Here is a 23,713-nt window from a genome sequence, read left to right on the forward strand (position 1 = left end):
TCGAAGACAACAGCAAGCATCATCGAAGCAGGCAAGGCATTATAATTTACGTAGGAGACAGTGGCAACCGGCGGTGGGCGACTTGGTACTAGTAAAAGAGCATCAGCTGTCCAAGACAGTGGAAAACTTCGCAGCAAAGTTAGCACCCAGATACAGTGGACCTCATCGTGTAACGAACTTCGTATCGCCCGTAATCGTCGAGCTAGACAAGGTACATAACGGCAAAAGGAGAACGGCACATATAAGCGAGCTAAAAGCATACCATCATGCGACTGTAGAAGACGAAGCAAGCTCGGAAACAGAAAGAAGAATACGTTCACCCCGCAAGCGTGGTAAGTCAAAAGCGACAAGGCCCAGATCGCGAGAGATTACCCATAAAGAACGCAAGCATTGACCGCTACGAGAAATCGAATTTTACAATGGTGACAGTAAGTCACATTGCGGCAGGTGAGGGGAGGCTTTGGGGCCCACACGTTCGAACCTAGATAATCTACAATTACACATTATATATCATTTTTCGAAACACCCTAATGTATATGACAATGAATTTATATCAGCGCATAAAGCATGTAAAACATATAAACCTGAATTATATAAATTGAATTTACACACATAAAATAATAATTTTTCTGAAACACCCTAATATACAGTTATATATTTATTATTTCGCAAAAATATAATTTTCTCTGCCGCATATGGCAAATATTTTGGCTGGATATTATATTTTGCATAGAGATAAAACGGGAAAAACTTTGGCTTTGCATTGAGACCAACGGACCTGCTGGAATTCTAAATAACGATGGGAATACAGCAACGCAATAAGCAACACACACAAGTACCCACTGCAAGAGAACCAAAAACGTACAAACATACGTATACAAACAAATTGCAACCAAGCACAATAGGCATTGAATCGAGCCGCCAAGGCGGACATCGCACAAAGAGGAAACAAAAAAATGCAATGTACTTGAAAGACGTCACCTCAGCATACCAACAACACAGCGTGGATACTAGGCAGCCATAAACATTACACTTGCAAGTAACTTACGAAGGGCAACCAACTCGTTGACAACAACAAGGCACAATAATCAGGCAGCAGAGGGAAATTGAAAGTAACTATGCTAACTAACTGGAGACTCGTACCAATGAACTCGCATGCTGGGGGGCAGTCCAGGGGGAATCACTACATATGCAATTTAGAAATAAATACTTATATGCAAGTAGATAATTGGATATATGGGTAGAATAATACCGTTAAACGTAGGATACCTTATGTTAATACATATAATGAGTAAGATTTATTGTTGCAGGATAACTGTCCACCTGCGCGTGGACAAGTATAAAAGGGCGACAAATTTCGCGAATTTGAGCAGTAGCCAGCTGAGTGTAATAGCCTGCTAACGCCTTTTTAACGGTGAATAGGACTCCTGGGATTTTTCCATCTCACGAATTCTTTATTTTAGTAATTTTGGGGGTTTTTCCAACCCCATCGTTAGAGGGGTTGTGGTGGTTTTTCCACCTCCGCAACCTTCAGGAGGAGCAGGGTATCTTTAAGTTTTATACTCGTTGGGGGTTTTACCAACTCCACCGACTTGGAGAAAGTGGTGGTTCTCCACCTCCGTTTTCTTTACGAGTAGGTTGAGATTTTAGTTTAAGCATAGTCCCGGTGGGGGTTTTCCCAACCCCATCGGCGTAGAACCGACGGTGGTTTCCCACCTCCGTCGCCGTAACTTTAAGGGTAGTTTTGCAACTGATTTGAATAAAGATTTTATAACATTTAAACACCAAACAGGATCTTTCTCTTTAAAAGGAGATGATAGGGATTCTTCTCTATTCCCACAGGGATCCTGGATGGACTGAGCATACCCCGGCGTAAGGAAAAGTCCGTCACACAACCTTTCCTAACGGACTTTAACATTTCCTTCATTTCTGGGAAATAGTATTGGTTCAAAATTTGACAAAGGTTCTCTTTGTAATGCCTGTGTGCCTTGTTGTGTTCAGTATTGATAATTTCCTGCTTGTCGCTTTCGTTAAAAATATCTATAACCATTTTTTCTGTATGTTTAAATTTCACCGAAGGAAAGGTTTCCATAAGCTTATTTTGTATTTTATCCAACACGTCTAACGAGCAGTAAATACCGTTTACTGTGTTAGGGTCAATGGCTGATCTCATCAGGTGCATCAACTCATTCGTAGTATTAAAACTTATGGTATGTCTGATTCTGTTTTTAAAAATAATTTTTCTTTTATGACTTGGGTTACCCTCTGAGATAAGGATCTGATTTTTAAAGGTATTAATTGGAGTTACAACTGAACTAATTGTGAACGTGTAAGATTCTTCGATGTGAAAGGTAGCTGCCGTTGAACTAGCTGTATCTTGTATTGCATTCATGGATTGACGTGATAATGAATCACCTACAACGTTTTGGTTCCCTGGTTTGTAGAAAAACTTTGGAGAAAACTCTTCTATAAAAGCTTTCCATCTTTGAATTTTACTGTTGGCGTTTCTTTCAGATACTGTAAAAATAAGGGGTTGGTGATCTGTAAATATACGGATATCGCCAGTTTCATAAAGACAATTCCGCAACTTTTGGGCATATTACCTCTCTCCAATTTCTGAATGACCTCTTCTAAATCCTTTAGGTGTTGTTCTTTCGTAGCTGAGTAAATAATCACTTCGTTCATATAAACATGACAAATTCTTCCGATGACGTCTCTCAAAACGTCATCGATTCCCCTTTGGAATATATTTGGGGCATTTTTTAATCCGAAAGGTAGACGACAAAACTCATATTTTCCATTATTAACAGAAACGCAGTCTTCTCGTGGTCCCTTGGGTCAAGAAAAATTTGATGAAACCCGCTCTTCAAATCTAAGGTTGAAAAGTATTTCCCAGTGCCCAGATTTGATAAAATTGGAGAGGTTTCCGGCATCGGGCATCTATCGGCGATGGTTACTTTAATTAATTTTTGAAAATCGATAACCAACCTCAAGTCCCGGTCACCATTCTCATTTGTTGTTTTCTTTTTTACAACCCATATCGGGCTATTATAGGGACTTCGAGATGGTTGGATGATCTTATCCTTTAGAAGACGCTGGATCCCTTCATTCACAAATTTTGTGTATGCAATGGGGTAGGGGTACGACCTTCTGTATATTGCCTCATCAGTTGTAGTCCTAATCGATCCCTTTATTTTGGTATGGAAAGGTAACCCTAAATTTGGGTCGGCAAACGCGCTTTTATTTTTTTTAATCATATCTTCGAATTCAGCTAAAACCTCAGAGGGTACATTCTCAGAATCAACAAATAAATGCGACACATCTCTACATTTAAAAAACTTTATGTTTTCAGATCCCTCCAAATATTTCAGCGTGTCGCTGGTCGTATCAATTTTTGCACCTGGCTTTTTTAGAAAGTCGTAACCAACTATGGCATCAAACGAAGTCAGACCGGACAAAATAAAGAATTCAGAAATGTGTCCTAAAATTCGTACCTTGCACTTCCTTGTTATAATTTGTGATCCGGAAACAGTTTAAATTCTAAAAGGCTTATCTACCTGTTGAATGTTTTTCAATACTGAAAGATTATTTATGTAATTTTAAGAAGTGCCGGTATCCAAAAGAATTTTCATAACAGTTTTATTGTTCAGCCTCTTTTCTATACAAGGGAGGGAAGAGGCTCCTACTCTAAAAAATTGTCCTCGCGATCAAACTCTTCTTCCTCCGATTCCTCGGAAAAGGTATTTATCTTTTGTGCTTTATGAGGAATCGCGTTGTTCGATTTACCCGAGCTCTCAAGTCTTCTTTTTTGAACATGACCCGGGGGCCCCTCTTGCTTTCCCGCACTTGTACCAGCGGTTCTACCTTTACTCTGTTGGGAGGGATTTCGAGCATAGTGGGTAAAGTCGTTTGTTCGCACATTTCTTTTGTACTGAGATAGCGATGGATCTACATCCATTGGAACAGGTCCCTCGGGACTTCTATTTCCCCCCCTGGAAGCCTGTTTGTAATAAGTGCTTTTTTGTGGGTGCCTGTAGGTGAATCCTTCGAAGGAGTTAGCAAACTGGTATCTCCACCGGTTGCTCTCTATTTCATGAGCCATCGCAAGCGCAGTGGGCATGTCCTGCGGACCTTTTGAGTAAATAATATTACCATTTGAGGGTTATCACCACTGATGTTTATTGTGGTCTTGGACTGGGTGCTTGAAATATTTGACTCGCAAAATAGGGGCATAAACTGGAGACTTAACTAAAGTCTTGAGGATTTGGATTACGCAGATGACATTGTCCTGCTATCACACACACACCAGCACATGCAGGCAAAACTCGACCACCTGCATCACCAGTCGTCAAAGTTTGGGTTGAAAATAAATATAAAAAAAACCGAATCTATGCGCATTAAAGGTAACAACTCAGCAAATTTCACAATTGATGGCCAAAATGTTGTAGATACCGAAAGCTTTACATACTTGGGAAGTATTCTCGCCGTAGATGCTGGTGCATAAAGAGATATAAGCGCGAATCCAAAAAGCCCGGGGAGCTTTTGCCAGACTTCGTGGTGTATTGCGCGCTGACAACCTTCGAGCTGAAATAAAAATAAAAATTTTTAACGCATGTGTGAAGTCTGTTTTGTTGTACGGCTCGGAAACTTGGCTCGTAACTGCTGAAACTAAAGCCAACTACAGTTCTTCATTAACCGCTGCTTGAGAAATATAATGCAGATATGGTGGCCTAGAACGATATCGAACGAAGAGTTATGTAGGCTGACCAACCAAAGCAGTGTACATATTGAAATACGGAAGCGTAAATATGGATGAATAGGCCACACATAAAGAAAGCCGACGATGACGTTGCACATGCTGCCTTAACCTGGAATCCTCAAGGGACACGATGCAGGGGCCGGCCCAAGATGACTTGGAGGAGAACGGTTCTTCAGTAAACTGGCAAATCGTTTAACAAATTAAGACAAATAGCACGAAATAGAGATAATTGGAAAATATTTACTGAATCCTTAAGCTCCTAATGGAGTATGGAATAAATAATAATAATAATAATTGAGGGTTGTAGACCTGATACAAAAGTCCGAAGAGCGTCGGATCGATATATTTTTTTGCAAAACATCTATTATTTCCATCATTATCTTCGACGATATCAGTGTAAACTGTTTTTCAATTCTGTCATAATATTCACTAATACTTTACTTTCCTTGCCTCATGGTACTAAGCTGTTGCTCCAGTACATGTAACGGTCTTCTATCTGCATATGCGTGGTCTAGCCTCGCCACTATGGCGTCTAAATGGAGTACAGTATTATATTCGGATAGTACCTGGTCGGCTTGGCCAGTCACCTTTGTTCTAATTATAAGGAGGGCTTGGACATAGATTGTTGATCTTTTATACACTTTGTACATATACAACTCTAATCGTCTCCATGAAGGGTAGGCCAATCTATCACCTTTGAATTCTGGCAGGTTCTTTACCGCCTCTAAAGTCTTTGGAAATTAATTTTCCATCTTTACCTCCGAATAAGTCAATATTTTTGGGCCCGTTTCGGGCTTTTAAATTTTTTTTAAGTCGTAAATTTTTGCGTCATATTGCGCGTTATTATTTTTCAAGAGCTCCGCGATAGCGGCTTGAAATGCTTCAGCATCCATTACAGAGCTATGAGAGTTTGCCACAAAAACAAAAAAAAAAAAAAAAAACAAGTAAGGACGGGACTGTCTTCGGCTGTGCCGAAGACTTCATACCTTTCATCAGATACTTACGTTTACATCATATATTGTTGAAATACGTGATGTGTATTCATAGTTTTTACCTGCAGACCACAAAAAAGTGAAACTTTGCATCCTCACACAAAGTACCTACCTATTTTTATACTCAGTTGAGCAGAACTCACAGAGTATATTAACTTTGATTGTATAACGGTTGGTTGTACAGGTATAAAGGAATCGAGATAGATATAGACTTCCATATATCAAAATCATCAGTATCGAAAAAAAATTCGATTGAGCCATGTCCGTCCGTCCGTCCGTCCGTCTGTCCGTTAACACGATAACTTGAGTAAATTTTGAGGTATCTTAATGAAATTTGGTACGTAGGTTCCTGGGCACTCATCTCAGATCGCTATTTAAAATAAACGATATCGGACTATTACCACGCCCACTTTTTCGATATCGAAAATTTCGAAAAATCGAAAAAGTGCGATAATTCATTACCAAAGACGGATTAAGCGATGAAACTTGGTAGTTCAGTTGAACTTATGACGCAGAATAGAAAACTAGTAAAATTTTGGACAATGGGCGTGGCACCGCCCACTTTAAAAAGAAGGTAATTTAGAAGTTTTGCAAGCTGTAATTTGGCAGTCGTTGAAGATATCATGATGAAATTTGACAGGAACGACACCCTTATTATTATATGTCTGCTTAAAAAAAATGAGCAAAATCGGAGAACGACCACGCCCACTTTAAAAAAAATTTTTTTTAAATTAAAATTTTAAAAGAAAAGTTAATATCTTTACAGTATATAAGTAAATTATGCCAATATTCAACTCCAGTAATGATATGTTGCAACAAAATACAAATATAAAAGAAAATTTCAAAATGATCGTGGCTCCGCCCTTTTTCATTTAATTTGCCTAGGATACCTTTAACGCCATAAGTCGAACAAAAATTTACCAATCCTTGTGAAATTTGGTGGAGGCTTAGATTCTAGGACGATAACTGTTTTCTGTGAAAAAGGGCGAAATAGGTTGAAGCCACGCCCAGTTTTTATACACAGTCGACCGTCTGTCCTTCCGCTCGGCCGTTAACACGATAACTTGAGCAAAAATCGATATATCTTCACTAAACTAAGTTCACGTACTTATCTGAACTCACTTTGTATTGGTGTAAAAAATGGCCGAAATCCGACTATGACCACGCCCACTTTTTCGTTATCGAAAATTAGGAAAAATGAAAAAAATGCCATAATTATATACCAAATACGAAAAAAGGGATGAAACATGGTAATTTTATTGGTCTATTGACGCAAAATATTACTTTAGAAAAAAACTTGGTAAAATGGGTGTGACACCTACCATATTAAGTAGAAGAAAATGAAAAAGTTTTGCAGGGCGAAATCAAAAGCCCTTGGAATCTTGGAAGTAATACTGTTCGCGGTATTACATATATAAATAAATTAGCGGTACCCGACAGATGATGTTCTGGATCACCCTGGTCCACATTTTGGTCGATATCTCGAACGCCTTCACATATACAACTAAGGGCCACTCCCTTTTAAAGCCCTCATTAATACCTTTCATTTGATAACCATATCGTACAAACACATTCTAGAGTCACCCCTGGTCCACGTTTATGGCGATATCTCGAAAAGGCGTCCACATATAGAACTAAGGCCCACTCCTTTTTAAAATACCCATTAACACCTTTCATTTGATACCCATATCGTACAAACAAATTCTAGAGTCACCCCTGGTTCACCTTAATGGCGATATCTCGAAAAGGCTTCCACATATAGAACTAAGGCCCACTCCCTTTTAAAATACTCATTAACACCTTGCATTTGATACCCGTATTGTACAAACGCATTCTAGAGTCACCCCTGGTGCACGTTTATGGCGATATCCCGAAAAGGCGTCCACATGTAGAACTAAGGCCCACTCCTTTTTAAAATACTCATTAAAACCTTTCATTTGATACCCATATCGTACAAACAAATTCTAGAGTCACCCCTGGTCCACCTTCATGTCGATATCTCGAAAAGGCGTCCACCTATAGAACTAAGGCCCACGCCTTTTTAAAATACTCATTAACACCTTTCATTTGATACCCATATCGTAAAAAAAATTCTAGAGTCACCCCTGGCCCACCTTTATGGCGATATCTCGAAAAGGCGTCCACCTATAGAACTAAGGCCCACTCCCTTTTAAAATACTCATTAACACCTTTTATTTGATACCCATATCGTAAAAAAGAATTCTAGAGTCACCCCTGCTCCAACTTTATGGCGATATCTCGAAAAGGCGTCCACCTATAGAACTAAGGCCCACTCCCTTTTAAAATACTCATTAACAGCTTTCATTTGATACCCATATCGTACAAACAACTTCTAGAGGCACCCATGGTTCACCTTTATGGCGATATCTCGAAAAGGCGTCCACCTATAGAACTAAGGCCCACGCCCTTTTAAAATACTCATTAACACCTGTCATTTGTTACCCATATTGTACAAACGCATTCTAGAGTCACCCCTGGTCCACGTTTATGGCGATATCCCGAAAAGGCGTCGACATATAGAACTAAGGCCCACTCCTTTTTAAAATACTCATTAGCACCTTTCATTTGATACCCATATAGTACAAAAGAATTTTAGAGTCACCCCCGGCCCACCTTTATGGCGATATCTCGAAAAGGCGTCCACCTATAGAACTAAGGCCCACTCCCTTTTAAAATACTCATTAACACCTTTCATTTGATACCCATATCGTACAAAAGAATTCTAGAGCCACCCCTGCCCCAACTTTATGGCGATATCTCGAAAAGGCGTCCACCTATAGAACTAAGGCCCACTCCCTTTTAAAATACTCATTAACACCTTTCATTTGATACCCATATCGTACAAACAATTTCTAGAGGCACCCATGGTTCACGTTTATGGCGATATCTCGAAAAGGCGTCCACATATAGAACTAAGGCCCACTCCTTTTTAAAATACTCATTAACACCTTTCATTTGATACCCATATCGTACAAGCAACTTCTAGAGGCACCCATGGTTCACCTTTATGGCGATATCTCGAAAAGGCGTCCACCTATAGAACTTAGGCCCACTCCTTTTTAAAATACTCATTAACACCTTTCATTTGATACCCATATCGTACAAACAATTTCTAGAGGCACCCATGGTTCACGTTTATGGCGATATCTCGAAAAGGCGTCCACATATAGAACTAAGGCCCACTCCTTTTCAAAATACTCAATAACACCTTTCATTTGATACCCATATCGTACAAACAAATTCTAGAGTCACCCCTGGTCCACGTTTATGGCGATATCCCGAAAAGGCGTCCACATGTAGAACTAAGGCCCACTCCTTTTTAAAATACTCATTAACACCTTTCATTTGATACCCATATCGTACAAAAAAATTCTAGAGTCACCCCTGGTCCACCTTCATGTCGATATCTCGAAAAGGCATCCACCTATAGAACTAAGGCCCACGCTATTTTAAAATACTCATTAACACCTTTCATTTGATACCCATATCGTAAAAAAAATTCTAGAGTCACCCCTGGCCCACCTTTATGGCGATATCTCGAAAAGGCGTCACTCCTTTTTAAAATACTCATTAGCACCTTTCATTTGATACCCATATCGTACAAAAGAATTCTAGAGTCACCCCTGGCCCACCTTTATGGCGATATCTCGAAAAGGCGTCCACCTATAGAACTAAGGCCCACTCCCTTTTAAAATACTCATTAACACCTTTCATTTGATACCCATATCGTACAAACAAATTCTAGAGTCACCCCTGGTCCACCATGGCGATATCTTGAAAAGGCGTCCACCTATAGAACTAAGGCCCACGCCCTTTTAAAATACTCATTAGCACCTTTCATTTGATACCCATATCGTACAAACAAATTCTAGAGTCACCCCTGATCCACGTTTATGGCGATATCTCGAAAAGGCGTCCACATATAGAAGTAAGGCCCACTCCTTTTTAAAATACTCATTAACACCTTTCATTTGATACCCATATCGTACAAACAAATTCTAGAGTCACCCCTGGTCCACGTTTATGGCGATATCCCGAAAAGGCGTCCACATGTAGAACTAAGGCCCACTCCTTTTTAAAATACTCATTAACACCTTTCATTTGATACCCATATCGTACAAAAAAATTCTAGAGTCACCCCTGGTCCACCTTCATGTCGATATCTCGAAAAGGCATCCACCTATAGAACTAAGGCCCACGCCATTTTAAAATACTCATTAACACCTTTCATTTGATACCCATATCGTAAAAAAAATTCTAGAGTCACCCCTGGCCCACCTTTATGGCGATATCTCGAAAAGGCGTCACTCCTTTTTAAAATACTCATTAGCACCTTTCATTTGATACCCATATCGTACAAAAGAATTCTAGAGTCACCCCTGGCCCACCTTTATGGCGATATCTCGAAAAGGCGTCCACCTATAGAACTAAGGCCCACTCCCTTTTAAAATACTCATTAACACCTTTCATTTGATACCCATATCGTACAAACAAATTCTAGAGTCACCCCTGGTCCACCATGGCGATATCTTGAAAAGGCGTCCACCTATAGAACTAAGGCCCACGCCCTTTTAAAATACTCATTAGCACCTTTCATTTGATACCCATATCGTACAAACAAATTCTAGAGTCACCCCTGATCCACGTTTATGGCGATATCTCGAAAAGGCGTCCACCTATAGGACTAAGGCCCACTCCCTTTTAAAATACTCATTAGCACCTTTCATTTGATACCCATATCGTACAAACAAATTCTAGAGTCACCCCTGATCCACGTTTATGGCGATATCTCGAAAAGGCGTCCACCTATAGAACTAAGGCCCACTCCCTTTTAAAATACTCATTAACACCTTTCATTTGATACCCATATCGTACAAACAAATTCTAGAGTCACCCCTGGCCCACCTTTATGGCGATATCTCGAAAAGGCGTCACTCCTTTTTAAAATACTCATTAGCACCTTTCATTTGATACCCATATCGTACAAAAGAATTCTAGAGTCACCCCTGGCCCACCTTTATGGCGTTATCTCGAAAAGGCGTCCACCTATAGAACTAAGGCCCACTCCCTTTTAAAATACTCATTAACACCTTTCATTTGATACCCATATCGTACAAAAAAATTCTAGAGTCACCCCTGGTCCACCTTCATGTCGATATCTCGAAAAGGCATCCACCTATAGAACTAAGGCCCACGCCATTTTAAAATACTCATTAACACCTTTCATTTGATACCCATATCGTAAAAAAAATTCTAGAGTCACCCCTGGCCCACCTTTATGGCGATATCTCGAAAAGGCGTCACTCCTTTTTAAAATACTCATTAAAACCTGTCATTTGTTACCCATATTGTACAAACGCATTCTAGAGTCACCCCTGGTCCACGTTTATGGCGATATCCCGAAAAGGCGTCCACATATAGAACTAAGGCCCACTCCTTTTTAAAATACTCATTAGCACCTTTCATTTGATACCCATATCGTACAAAAGAATTTTAGAGTCACCCCCGGCCCTCCTTTATGGCGATATCTCGAAAAGGCGTCCACCTATAGAACTAAGGCCCACTCCCTTTTAAAATACTCATTAACACCTTTCATTTGATACCCATATCGTACAAAAGAATTCTAGAGCCACCCCTGCCCCAACTTTATGGCGATATCTCGAAAAGGCGTCCACCTATAGAACTAAGGCCCACTCCCTTTTAAAATACTCATTAACACCTTTCATTTGATACCCATATCGTACAAACAATTTCTAGAGGCACCCATGGTTCACGTTTATGGCGATATCTCGAAAAGGCGTCCACATATAGAACTAAGGCCCACTCCTTTTTAAAATACTCATTAACACCTTTCATTTGATACCCATATCGTACAAAAAAATTCTAGAGTCACCCCTGGTCCACCTTCATGTCGATATCTCGAAAAGGCGTCCACCTATAGAACTAAGGCCCACGCCATTTTAAAATACTCATTAACACCTTTCATTTGATACCCATATCGTACAAGCAACTTCTAGAGGCACCCATGGTTCACCTTTATGGCGATATCTCGAACAGGCGTCCACCTATAGAACTTAGGCCCACTCCCTTTTAAAATACTCATTAACACCTTTCATTTGATACCCATATCGTACAAACAATTTCTAGAGGCACCCATGGTTCACGTTTATGGCGATATCTCGAAAAGGCGTCCACATATAGAACTAAGGCCCACTCCTTTTTAAAATACTCATTAACACCTTTCATTAGATACCCATATCGTACAATCAAATTCTAGAGTCACCCCTGGTCCACGTTTATGGCGATATCCCGAAAAGGCGTCCACATGTAGAACTAAGGCCCACTCCTTTTTAAAATACTCATTAACACCTTTCATTTGATACCCATATCGTACAAAAAAATTCTACAGTCACCCCTGGTCCACTTTCATGTCGATATCTCGAAAAGGCATCCACCTATAGAACTAAGGCCCACGCCATTTTAAAATACTCATTAACACCTTTCATTTGATACCCATATCGTAAAAAAAATTCTAGAGTCACCCCTGGCCCACCTTTATGGCGATATCTCGAAAAGGCGTCACTCCTTTTTAAAATACTCATTAGCACCTTTCATTTGATACCCATATCGTACAAAAGAATTCTAGAGTCACCCCTGGCCCACCTTTATGGCGATATCTCGAAAAGGCGTCCACCTATAGAACTAAGGCCCACTCCCTTTTAAAATACTCATTAACACCTTTCATTTGATACCCATATCGTACAAACAAATTCTAGAGTCACCCCTGGTCCACCATGGCGATATCTTGAAAAGGCGTCCACCTATAGAACTAAGGCCCACGCCCTTTTAAAATACTCATTAGCACCTTTCATTTGATACCCATATCGTACAAACAAATTCTAGAGTCACACCTGATCCACGTTTATGGCGATATCTCGAAAAGGCGTCCACATATAGAACTAAGGCCCACTCCCTTTTAAAATACTCATTAGCACCTTTCATTTGATACCCATATCGTACAAAAAATTCTAGAGTCACCCCTGGCCCACCTTTATGGCGATATCTCGAAAAGGCGTCCACCTATAGAACTAAGGCCCACTCCCTTTTAAAATACTCATTAACACCTTTCATTTGATACCCATATCGTACAAACAAATTCTAGAGTCACCCCTGGTCCACCATGGCGATATCTTGAAAAGGCGTCCACCTATAGAACTAAGGCCCACGCCCTTTTAAAATACTCATTAGCACCTTTCATTTGATACCCATATCGTACAAACAAATTCTAGAGTCACCCCTGATCCACGTTTATGGCGATATCTCGAAAAGGCGTCCACCTATAGAACTTAGGCCCACTCCCTTTTAAAATACTCATTAACACCTTTCATTTGATACCCATATCGTACAAACAATTTCTAGCGGCACCCATGGTTCACGTTTATGGCGATATCTCGAAAAGGCGTCCACATATAGAACTAAGGCCCACTCCTTTTTAAAATACTCATTAACACCTTTCATTTGATACCCATATCGTACAAACAAATTCTAGAGTCACCCCTGGTCCACGTTTATGGCGATATCCCGAAAAGGCGTCCACATGTAGAACTAAGGCCCACTCCTTTTTAAAATACTCATTAGCACCTTTCATTTGATACCCATATCGTACAAAAGAATTCTAGAGTCACCCCTGGCCCACCTTTATGGCGATATCTCGAAAAGGCGTCCACCTATAGAACTAAGGCCCACTCCCTTTTAAAATACTCATTAACACCTTTCATTTGATACCCATATCGTACAAACAAATTCTAGAGTCACCCCTGGTCCACCATGGCGATATCTTGAAAAGGCGTCCACCTATAGAACTAAGGCCCACGCCCTTTTAAAATACTCATTAGCACCTTTCATTTGATACCCATATCGTACAAACAAATTCTAGAGTCACCCCTGATCCACGTTTATAGCGATATCTCGAAAAGGCGTCCACATATAGAACTAAGGCCCACTCCCTTTTAAAATACTCATTAACACCTTTCATTTGATACCCATATCGTACAAACAAATTCTAGAGTCACCCCTGGCCCACCTTTATGGCGATATCTCGAAAAGGCGTCCACCTATAGAACTAAGGCCCACTCCCTTTTAAAATATTCATTAACACCTTTCATTTGATACCTATATCGTACAAACAAATTCTAGAGTCACCCCTGGTCCACCTTTATGGCGATATCTCGAAAAGGCGTCCACCTATAGAACTAAGGCCCACTCCCTTTTAAAATACTCATTAACACCTTTCATTTGATACCCATATCGTACAAACAAATTCTAGAGTCACCCCTGGTCCACCTTTATGGCGATATCTCGAAAAGACGTCCACCTATAGAACTAAGGCCCACTCCCTTTTAAAATACTCATTAACACCTTTCATTTGATACCCATATCGTACAAACAAATTCTAGAGTCACCCCTGGCCCACCTTTATGGCGATATCTCGAAAAGGCGTCCACCTATAGAACTAAGGCCCACTCCCTTTTAAAATATTCATTAACACCTTTCATTTGATACCTATATCGTACAAACAAATTCTAGAGTCACCCCTGGTCCACCTTTATGGCGATATCTCGAAAAGGCGTCCACATATAGAACTAGGGCCCACTCCCTTTTAAAATACTCATAAACACCTTTCATTTGATACCCATATCGTACAAACACATTCTAGAGTCACCCCTGGTCCACGTTTATGGCGATATCTCGAAAAGGTGTCCACATATAGAACTAAGGCCCACTCCCTTTTAAAATACTCATTAACACTTTTCATTTGATACCCATATCGTACAAAAAAATTTTTGAGTCACCCCTGGCCCACCTTTATGGCGATATCTCGAAAAGGCGTCCACCTAAAGAACTAAGGCCCACTCCCTTTTAAAATACTCATTAACACCTTTCATTTGACACCCATATCGTACAAAAAAATTCTAGAGTCACCCCTGGTCCACCTTTATGGCGATATCTCGAAAAGGCGTCCACATATAGAACTAAGGCCCACGCCCTTTTAAAATACTCATTAACACCTTTCATTTGATACCCATATCGTACAAACAAATTCTAGAGTCACCCCTGGTCCATCTTTAGGGCGATATCTCGAAAAGGCGTCCACCTATAGAACTTAGGCCTAAGCCCTTTTAAAATACTCATTAATACCTTTCATTTGATACCCATATCGTACAAACGCATTCTAGAGTCACCCCTGGTCCACCTTTATGGTGATATCTCGACAAGGCGTCCACCTATAGAACCAAGGCCCACGCCCTTTTAAAATACTCATTAACACCTTTCATTTTATACCCATATTGTACAAACGCATTCTAGAGTACCCCTGGTCCACGCTTATGGCGATATCCCGAAAAGGCGTCCGCCCATAGAACTAAGGCCCACTCGCTTTTAAAATACTTATTAACACCTTTCGTTTGATACCCATATTATACAAACGCAGTCTAGAGTCAACCGTGGTCCACCTTTATAACGATATTCCGAAAAGGCGTCCACCTATAGAACTAAGGCCCATTCCCTTTTAAAATACTCATTAACACCTTTCATTTGATACCCATATAGTACAAACAAATTCTAGAGTCACCCCTGGGTCACCTTTATGGCGATATCTCAAAAAGGCGTCCACCTATAGAACTAAGGCCCACGCCATTTTAAAATACTCATTAACACCTTTCATTTGATACCCATATCGTACAAACAAATTCTAGAGTCACCCCTGGTCCATCTTTAGGGCGATATCTCGAAAAGGCGTCCACCTATAGAACTTAGGCCTAAGCCCTTTTAAAATACTCATTAATACCTTTCATTTGATACCCATATCGTACAAACGCATTCTAGAGTCACTCTGGCCCACTTTTATGGCGATATCTCGAAACGGCGTCCATCTATAGAACTTAGGCCCACCCCTTTTAAAATTAGCATTAACACATTTCATTTGATACCCATATCGTACAAACAAATTCTAGAGTCAGGCCTGGTCCACCTTTATGGCGATATCCCTAAATCGCGTCTATCCATAGAACTATGGCCCACTCCCTCTTAAAATAGTCTTTAATACCATCCATTTGATACACATGTCATACAAACACATTCCAGGGTTACCCTAGGTTCTTTTTACTACATGGTGATTTTCCCTTATTTTGTCTCCACAGCTCTCAACTGAGTATGTATTGTTCGGTTACACCCGAACTTAGCCTTCCTTACTTGTTTTATTTTATATTTATCTTAAAAATCGCTTAGGTATGTACATCTGTTCACCATATATTTTTTATGTTATACAGCCGATTATTTGGATGGGATAAGATTATTGTTCGGCCCCATTCATGAAGGGTATGAAGACAGTCCCGTAGTTACTTGTTTTTTTTGTTGTCGGTGTCATGGCGAGGGCAGTGCTCGATCATTTCTTCACAGCTCTTAGTTGCCTTTTATCCAGGCATCTCTTTAATGGAGGTTATGTTAGATTTTGCTTTCGCAAGACAGCCGGCATCAGCAGTAGTCCAATTAAGGGGATGGTCATTCGATCACAATCCTTTAAACCTTTACCGTGGTCGCTAATAAAAAGGGGTTTCTCATTATCCGGGGCTTTGTTAGAATTTTTATTGGGCTTTGGTTTTACGTAGCGGGTACAAAAAAAATTCGGTCCGCAGGGATGAGGTGTAATTATACACGTTTGTATAGCGAGCCGATTAATCCAAGATAGACATTCGCATGCAGCCGCACATTATTGTGGTCAGACGCTCCAGATGGCGGGAGACTTGGACGTGAGCGACCGGAAGTATTGAGCTGCTTAAACCGTATGCAAAAGAATCGCCCTAGCTACTTCCTGGTGAAAGACAGTCAGAAGATTTCCTCACTTATGTGGAATTCTTCACACGAATCACCTACAAATATCAATAAACCTGGAAATACTTTAAGCAAAATTCATTATATCCTACCCTAGGTATAAAAATTAACTCACCGTGAACATTATTCTTTTTCCTTTTAATATTATTAAGGTTGGTAACCTGTTGTAAGCCCAATATACCGTTTATGCTATATCCAGCCGGACGATGTTCCATGTCATTATTACTGATAATCTCATTGGTGGCAGCTCCTATGGTTGGCACTGTTGTGGAAATAATATTTTGGTTTTGATGTTGCTGCAATGCTGCAGGAGCATGTGCTATGACCGACGTTGTATTGTTGCTTGAGTTGTTAGTACCATCAAATTTTTTGGAGGTCCTGATATCATTGCTTTTACATTCAATATTATCCAGAACATTGTTACTCGATTGGCCTTTGTTACCCGTTGGAACACCGTCTGTAGTTTCTTGTGGTTGATTATGATGAACGTGTTTAGCTTTCTCCGCCGCTTTGTTGCGAACAATCCTGTTGTTATTTCTCATGTTAGTTTATATATACCGAAAGAAATAAAGCTACTTAAATCAACAAGACAGGTTTGCTGTTCTTGAGTTAACAGTTATTCAGGAAAATTGATAGGTCTATGGTTGATTCAAAGAAGTTTTTTGTCAAGGGGGCAAACTTGTTTAGTAACACACAATTGTGGGCCTCAAGGTAACAATATTCTGTAAAAACGGCAGACTCAATCAATCTAACTGATTTTTTTGTTAAATGTACTGATTTCATTGGTCATTTCAACAGGTACAAATTCTCAATATTATGAAAATGCTAATTTTATAGAGAGACTCTAGGTGCTCACTACTTTGTTTTTATGACTATCGTAAGAGAAATCTCTGTAATATCAACAGCGACTGTTATATTTTAATATTTTTATTGGTATTTTTAGGATGATATTAATAACACTATGAGACGAAATCAACTTTTTTTCTGGGTATTGGACCAAACCAACTTTTTTGAGGAGATTGAGGCTTAAGTATAAAAAGAACTTCCTACGTTAGCCTACAGAAAATAGATATCGGCTTTCTAAGTTCGAAATTCTACATTTCGAAATTTTATTTTTTTGTTAACGCGTTCAGAAAATTAAGAGAGTAAAAATGTGGTCAGGGACCCCCCTTTTCCTTTATTTGAAGGGCTAATTTTTTTTTTTTTGAGAAATTGAGTATAACAGCTGTTTTACGAGATGAAAAGTCAGAACTTCGAAAATATGAAAAATCCAATATTTCCGAATTTTCGCTACACGTTTCAAAAATCTTAGCATTGCTGTGAAGGTGGTTAAATGGTCTTTATTTTGATATGCATATCTTTAAAGAAAAATTTTGCCAAACCCCTGTTTACGGGAAAAATATGTTTTTTTACCCAAATTTATTTTAACCAACACAATTTCCAGCTGGTAAAACTATTTAATCTATATATATATATAATAATTCAAAAAAATTTTAAGTTAAACGGTTTTTTTGAAAACAATACTTACATGAAGTAATAATAATACTAAATGCTAGAAAATTATTAGGTAGTTCCTAGGTACTAGTCATCAAAATCCTTATCAATCTAGGGCGTTGATCAGACAATTAAATAAAAGCGTTGAGCGTTTAGTGAGGCGTAGCATAACATTATTAAGGTTCAGTTGGTCTAATATATGACTATCAATAAAAATTTGACGCTTCCAACGCTTTAATTTAATTGTCTGATCAACGCCCTAGATTGATAACTTTTGTTTAACTTCTACATATCAAAGCTACTTTCGCCACCAGAAGGAGTTAATATCGTTTCCTACGCCGATGACTGCACAATAATGGCCACAGGCCCAGGCCCACAGATCGATGAGCTTTGCAACAGAATAAACGGCTACCTCCCTGATCTCGCCAGTTCTTTCGCCTCGCGAAACCTGGCATTATCACCGACTAAATCTTCCGTGACCTTATTTACAACATGGACGTCCCAAATGTCGACCATTTTGAATATCCACGTCGATGGCAGTACGTTGTCGACTGTCCCACACCCCAAAATCTTGGGCGTAACGTTTGATCAAGATCTACATTTTGGTGAGCGTGCAGTCGCAATTGTACCGAAAATCCAGAGCCGTAATAAAATCCTCATTTCTCTTGCTGGTAGTACTTGGGGAAAAGACAAAGAAACGCTCATTACCACTTACAAAGCAATTGGCATGCTACGCGTGCCCTATATGGTCGCCAGGCCTAAAAACTAAACACTGGAAGAAGCTACAGGCTTGCCAAAATACTGCTCTCAGAACCGCCACGGGCTGTCTTCTTATGTCCCCAGAACACCATCTACATAATGAGGCGAGAATACTCCCCATCAGGGGGAGAAATGAGAAGCTAACCAAACAGTTCCCGTGGAATATCCAGAAACCTGAGCATCCCAACAGACATCTGATTGATGAGCTAATACCGCCCAGGGGCTTAAGGAGTCATCTCCGTAAGCATTACGAGGAAATACGGCGCCTGAGAACTCAGCCGTATGAAGCAAAAAAACACAAGCAGGTCCTCAGTGAACTCCAGAAACAGGCGTCGGACATTTATGCCAGGAATTCCCCGGTGAATCTAGTACTCAAAGAACAGTACCCAAAACTTGCGGAAGAGGAACGCACACTCCCAAGGTAAACGCGACTCACTCTAGCTCAACTTCGATCTGGATACTGTAACAGGTTAAACTCTTACCTATCCATAATCAACCCCGACATACAAAATTTATGCACTGCTTGCAATTGTCCCCATATGACACCAACCATCTCTTTAATTGTAATGTGGAACCAACGCCTCTAACACCCCTCACATTATGGTCCACCCCTGTTTAAACAGCAAGTTTCCTTGGACTCCCGTTTGAGGATATTGATGACAATTTGTGATCTGTCGCACATATTGGAATGGGGCGAAGCACTGCTGCAACAACAACAACAACATGGGGAATGTGATGACTAGTGCCTAGGACCTACCTAAGTACTTTCTACCTTGTAGTATTATTATTACTTCATGTAAGTATTGATTTCAATAAAACCGTTGAACTTAAAAAAAATTTTTTTGATTATTTTATTTTCAAGTTCTTAGTCTTTATTTAATTGCCTATTATTTCTCATTATATTTAGTTCATTTAGTGACTCATTATTACAAGGACTCTTTCTGACAATTTGTTACAATCTAAGTCCTCAATACATGGTCCTTCCAAAGAATTTACTCGACTCTGCGCCACGTATGCTTGTCCCTCCTCGAACTCCAAAATATTTTGATGTCACTTTTACCGGATTGTATGTAATATTTGATCCAAATATGAGCCAATTCGGACATCATAGGTCGCTTTCTATTCAAATATGGACCAAAACGGACCAAAAGAACGATTTTTTGAATATCTCGATCCTTGCGCCACCTATAGGAGTTTTTTTCTTATATTTTTCATGGATGGCTTTCTATTCATGTATGTATTATGTGTTCCAAATATGAAACAAATCGGACCCCAAATACCATTTTTTTAAATATTTCGATCCATGCGCCACCTATCGGATTTTTATTTTTATTTTTGCATTGTCATCGAGCTCTGAACTTTATTCCAAGTTTCAAGCTTGTAGCTTATTTATTTATTTATTTATTATTTAAAGTCGAGGACAAACTATGGTCGACTGCATAATATAAAAGATATATAAATATACAACTCAAAAGATAAAATTTAAGATATATCGAGATTTCAACAATGTTATATTACAAACAAAGAAATATTAATGAACATTACTCTTTAATTTCAGAATATAATATTAATAAGAAATATGAGCAGAAATAAGATCTTATGCCGAAATATTATTCTGGCGGAATGCATCAGATTCCGCTCAGCATGATTTCGGAATGCAGTGGATTCCAATCTTCCTGTTGGAACGCAACAAGATTCCAATCAGCATGTCATGGGAATCCGGCAGTGCTAAGAGTAGTGTAATGAGGATACGCCATCACAAGGCATAAAAAAGTAACATGACCTGTGTTGTTGGAATGCACCGGATTCCAATCAGCTCGATGCCTGACCCATAAGATTATACTGCCAGAATGCATACGATTCCGGTCAGTGACTTATGAAAAAGCATGTTTTTTACGTTGTTGGAATGCACCAGATTCCAATCAACACAGTACTGTCTTGTTCCTTCTTAATGATACATGTTGATAAATGTTCCTCCATCCTTAAGCGAGATAGTTCCTGTTTTTTATGGAAGGAATAAAATTCCGGCAAATTAAATTAGCTTGTATCTCTTAAATTAGATAGGCAAGTATTGCATTACGTATAGTGGAAAAGTACCTTCAAGTCTGATACAGCTATACAAGTCATTGTAGTGCGCGCACCAGATAAGAAGAGGATTATTTTTAGCAAAGTTTCGTCGACAATGGGGTAAATAGAAAGGAACGTAGTGTCTGGATACTCTAGGGGGAACCGCAAAAAACAAGCGGCTGAGGAGGTCCGCAGAATCAATTTCTCCAATAATGAGCTTATGGATGAACAATACCCCCAGTAATATTCTCCGATTTTCCAGAGTGGGTAAGTTAATAAGAAGAAGTCTACTTCTGTGTGGAGACTTGAGTCCCATTTAACGCCGCGCAATGCAAATATCAAAAATTGCTTTTGAACTGACTCAAGACGCTTTATATGCTTTTGAGGAACAGGGGACCAAAGGCATGAGCAATACTCGAGTATTGGACGAACCAGCGATTTGTAAAGGACCTTAGTGAGGTACGGATCATCGAACTCTTTAGCCCATCTTTTAACAAATCCAAGTAAACCCAACGCTTTGTTGGCTATAGATGAAATATGCAAGTTAAAATTCGATTTCGGATCAAAAAGTACACCGAGATCATTTGCAATAGATATACGCTCCAAAGGCGTACCATCTATTACATAAGATTTCAATGCTGGCTTCACTTGGTGAAATGTCATATGCTTACATTTAGAGCAATTTAAAGCTAGTAAATTTGTTGTGCACCAACATTGGAACGTGTCCAAGTGGGCCTGAAGAAGATCCAAGGAACTCAAATCGGTAAGACATTGAGTGTAGCAAAGTTTTACATCATCCGCATACATTATAGTATGGGAATATAATATTGTCTGTGGCAAGTCATTAATGAAAAGGGCAAAGAGCAAAGGGCCTAGATGACTTCCCTGGGGTACGCCGGAGGAAACTCCGAACGATTCCGACAGATTGCACTTGAACAGGACTCTTTGGGTCCGGTTAGAAAGATAGCTTTTCAGCCACATTAATAGGTGAAACGGAAAGTCCAGTAAATCAAGCTTATGAATAAGCAACTCATGGTTGACGGTATCAAATGCTTTGCTGAAGTCCGTGTAGATGAAATCCGTTTGCTTGTTCGCTAAAAATCCTTCCATAACTATAGAGGTGAATACAAGCAAATTTGTAGTGGTTGACCTTTGACGAATAAAACCGTGTTGGCATGGAGATAAAAGACTAGAACACTGATATTGGAGTTGACTGGTAACAATCTGTTCAAAGACTTTAGGAATGACTGAAAGTTTAGCAATACCCCTGTAGTTTTCAACTTTTGATCTACTACCTTTTTTATGCAGGGGTATAATAAAAGACTGTTTCCAAAGTGCCGGGAATGACGCAGATCCCAGAGACAGCTCAAATAGTTTTAAAATAGGCTCATACATGTTTTCGGTGCAGTACCTAAGCACGCAACTAGGAACACCGTCCGGTCCCGGAGAAAAAGTGGGCTTCAAAGATTGAAGACTCTGAAGAACAATATTACCGTCAAGGATTTCTAATGTAATTCGAGCTATCTAAGCGATAGGGATATTGACCGGAATGAAAAGCACTGGATGAATACGTGGACTTAAAGAACTCAGAAAATATTTCAGCAACGTCGTCATCAATGCAAGCTTTTTTACCTCCAAGGGTTAATGAGGAAGGATACCCAGAAGTTTTCCGCTTTGAATTTACGAAACTGTAAAACTTTTTTGGATTTCTAAAAAATTGGACTTTACCACAACTCAAGTAATTTTTATAACAAAGCTGATTAAGACGGTGAAATTTAGAACGAGCATTAGATATTTAGAGAGCTCTGCAGATGCTCCAGATTTCTTGAATTTCTTATAAAGCTTAGTCTGATAAGTTGCCTTGAAAACCAAGGGGGCTTATTCGAACATAGGGTATAGCGAGTAGGAATGCAGGTATCAAAGAAGTCATCAAGCGTAGAGATAGCCGAATCGACATCAGTGCAAGCATAGAGATCCGACCAATCATGGGAAGCCAACAGATCATTGAGCATAATGAAATTTGCTTTGTAGAATCATCTAGATCGGGGACGAGACTGCACTTGAATCCTACGAGGTAGGCTGATATCAAGTGATATCTCTAGCGTAGGGTGAAGAGAGTCTTCTGGAAGGGATAAAGGTGGTATTTGCGTAAGGGCAGTACCCACCGAGCCATCCACAAATACTAAATCCAGCATTTTATTTCCACTATTTGGAACATTGTTAATCTGTAAAATAGATGAGTTTAACAAGCAATTGAGAAACTCATGTTGAGCAGTGGGAGTTGAAAAGTTTGAATCACTTATATTAACCCAATTAACTGCTGGCAAGTTAAAGTCACCAACAACAACAAGTCGATCGTTATCTCCCAACTGCGAATACAAATCGCAGATGGCCGAGCTATGACTAGCATAAACATCCATATCCGAACGAGGTGGTATATACGAACAGCAAACAATTACGCTATAGCTACCGAATGAAAGCCTAATACTATTTTCACACAGACGGCTTATTGAATAATAAAGGCAGTTTTCTACATTAAGACGCTTATTGAGCTCAATCTCCCTACAAAATTCGAATATATTATTATTTCATTAGTAGCTAATAGAATGCCTAATGAAGTCAAAAGCGCAATGCAACTCTGTTGGCAGCGTTCCACTTCCGTTTCCGCTTCTTAGTTTTTGGTGTGTTCAATGCTTAAAAATGTCATTTGTCAAAGCAAATGTCATTGTCT

General features: G+C 39.5%; 1 protein-coding gene across 1 annotated transcript in view; it reads right to left on the reverse strand.

Annotated features, from left to right (window-relative positions):
- The window catches only part of sv (shaven), a 956,023-nt gene that overhangs the window by 341,515 nt on the left and 590,795 nt on the right, over positions 1–23,713 (reverse strand). Inside the window, exon 2 of the mRNA XM_067758509.1 lies at positions 16,778–17,187. Coding sequence (XP_067614610.1) covers positions 16,778–17,187 — 410 coding nt within the window. The remainder of the gene's footprint in view (positions 1–16,777; positions 17,188–23,713) is intronic.

This window comes from Eurosta solidaginis, chromosome X (assembly GCF_040869045.1).
Source record: "Eurosta solidaginis isolate ZX-2024a chromosome X, ASM4086904v1, whole genome shotgun sequence".
Taxonomy (NCBI): domain Eukaryota; kingdom Metazoa; phylum Arthropoda; class Insecta; order Diptera; family Tephritidae; genus Eurosta; species Eurosta solidaginis.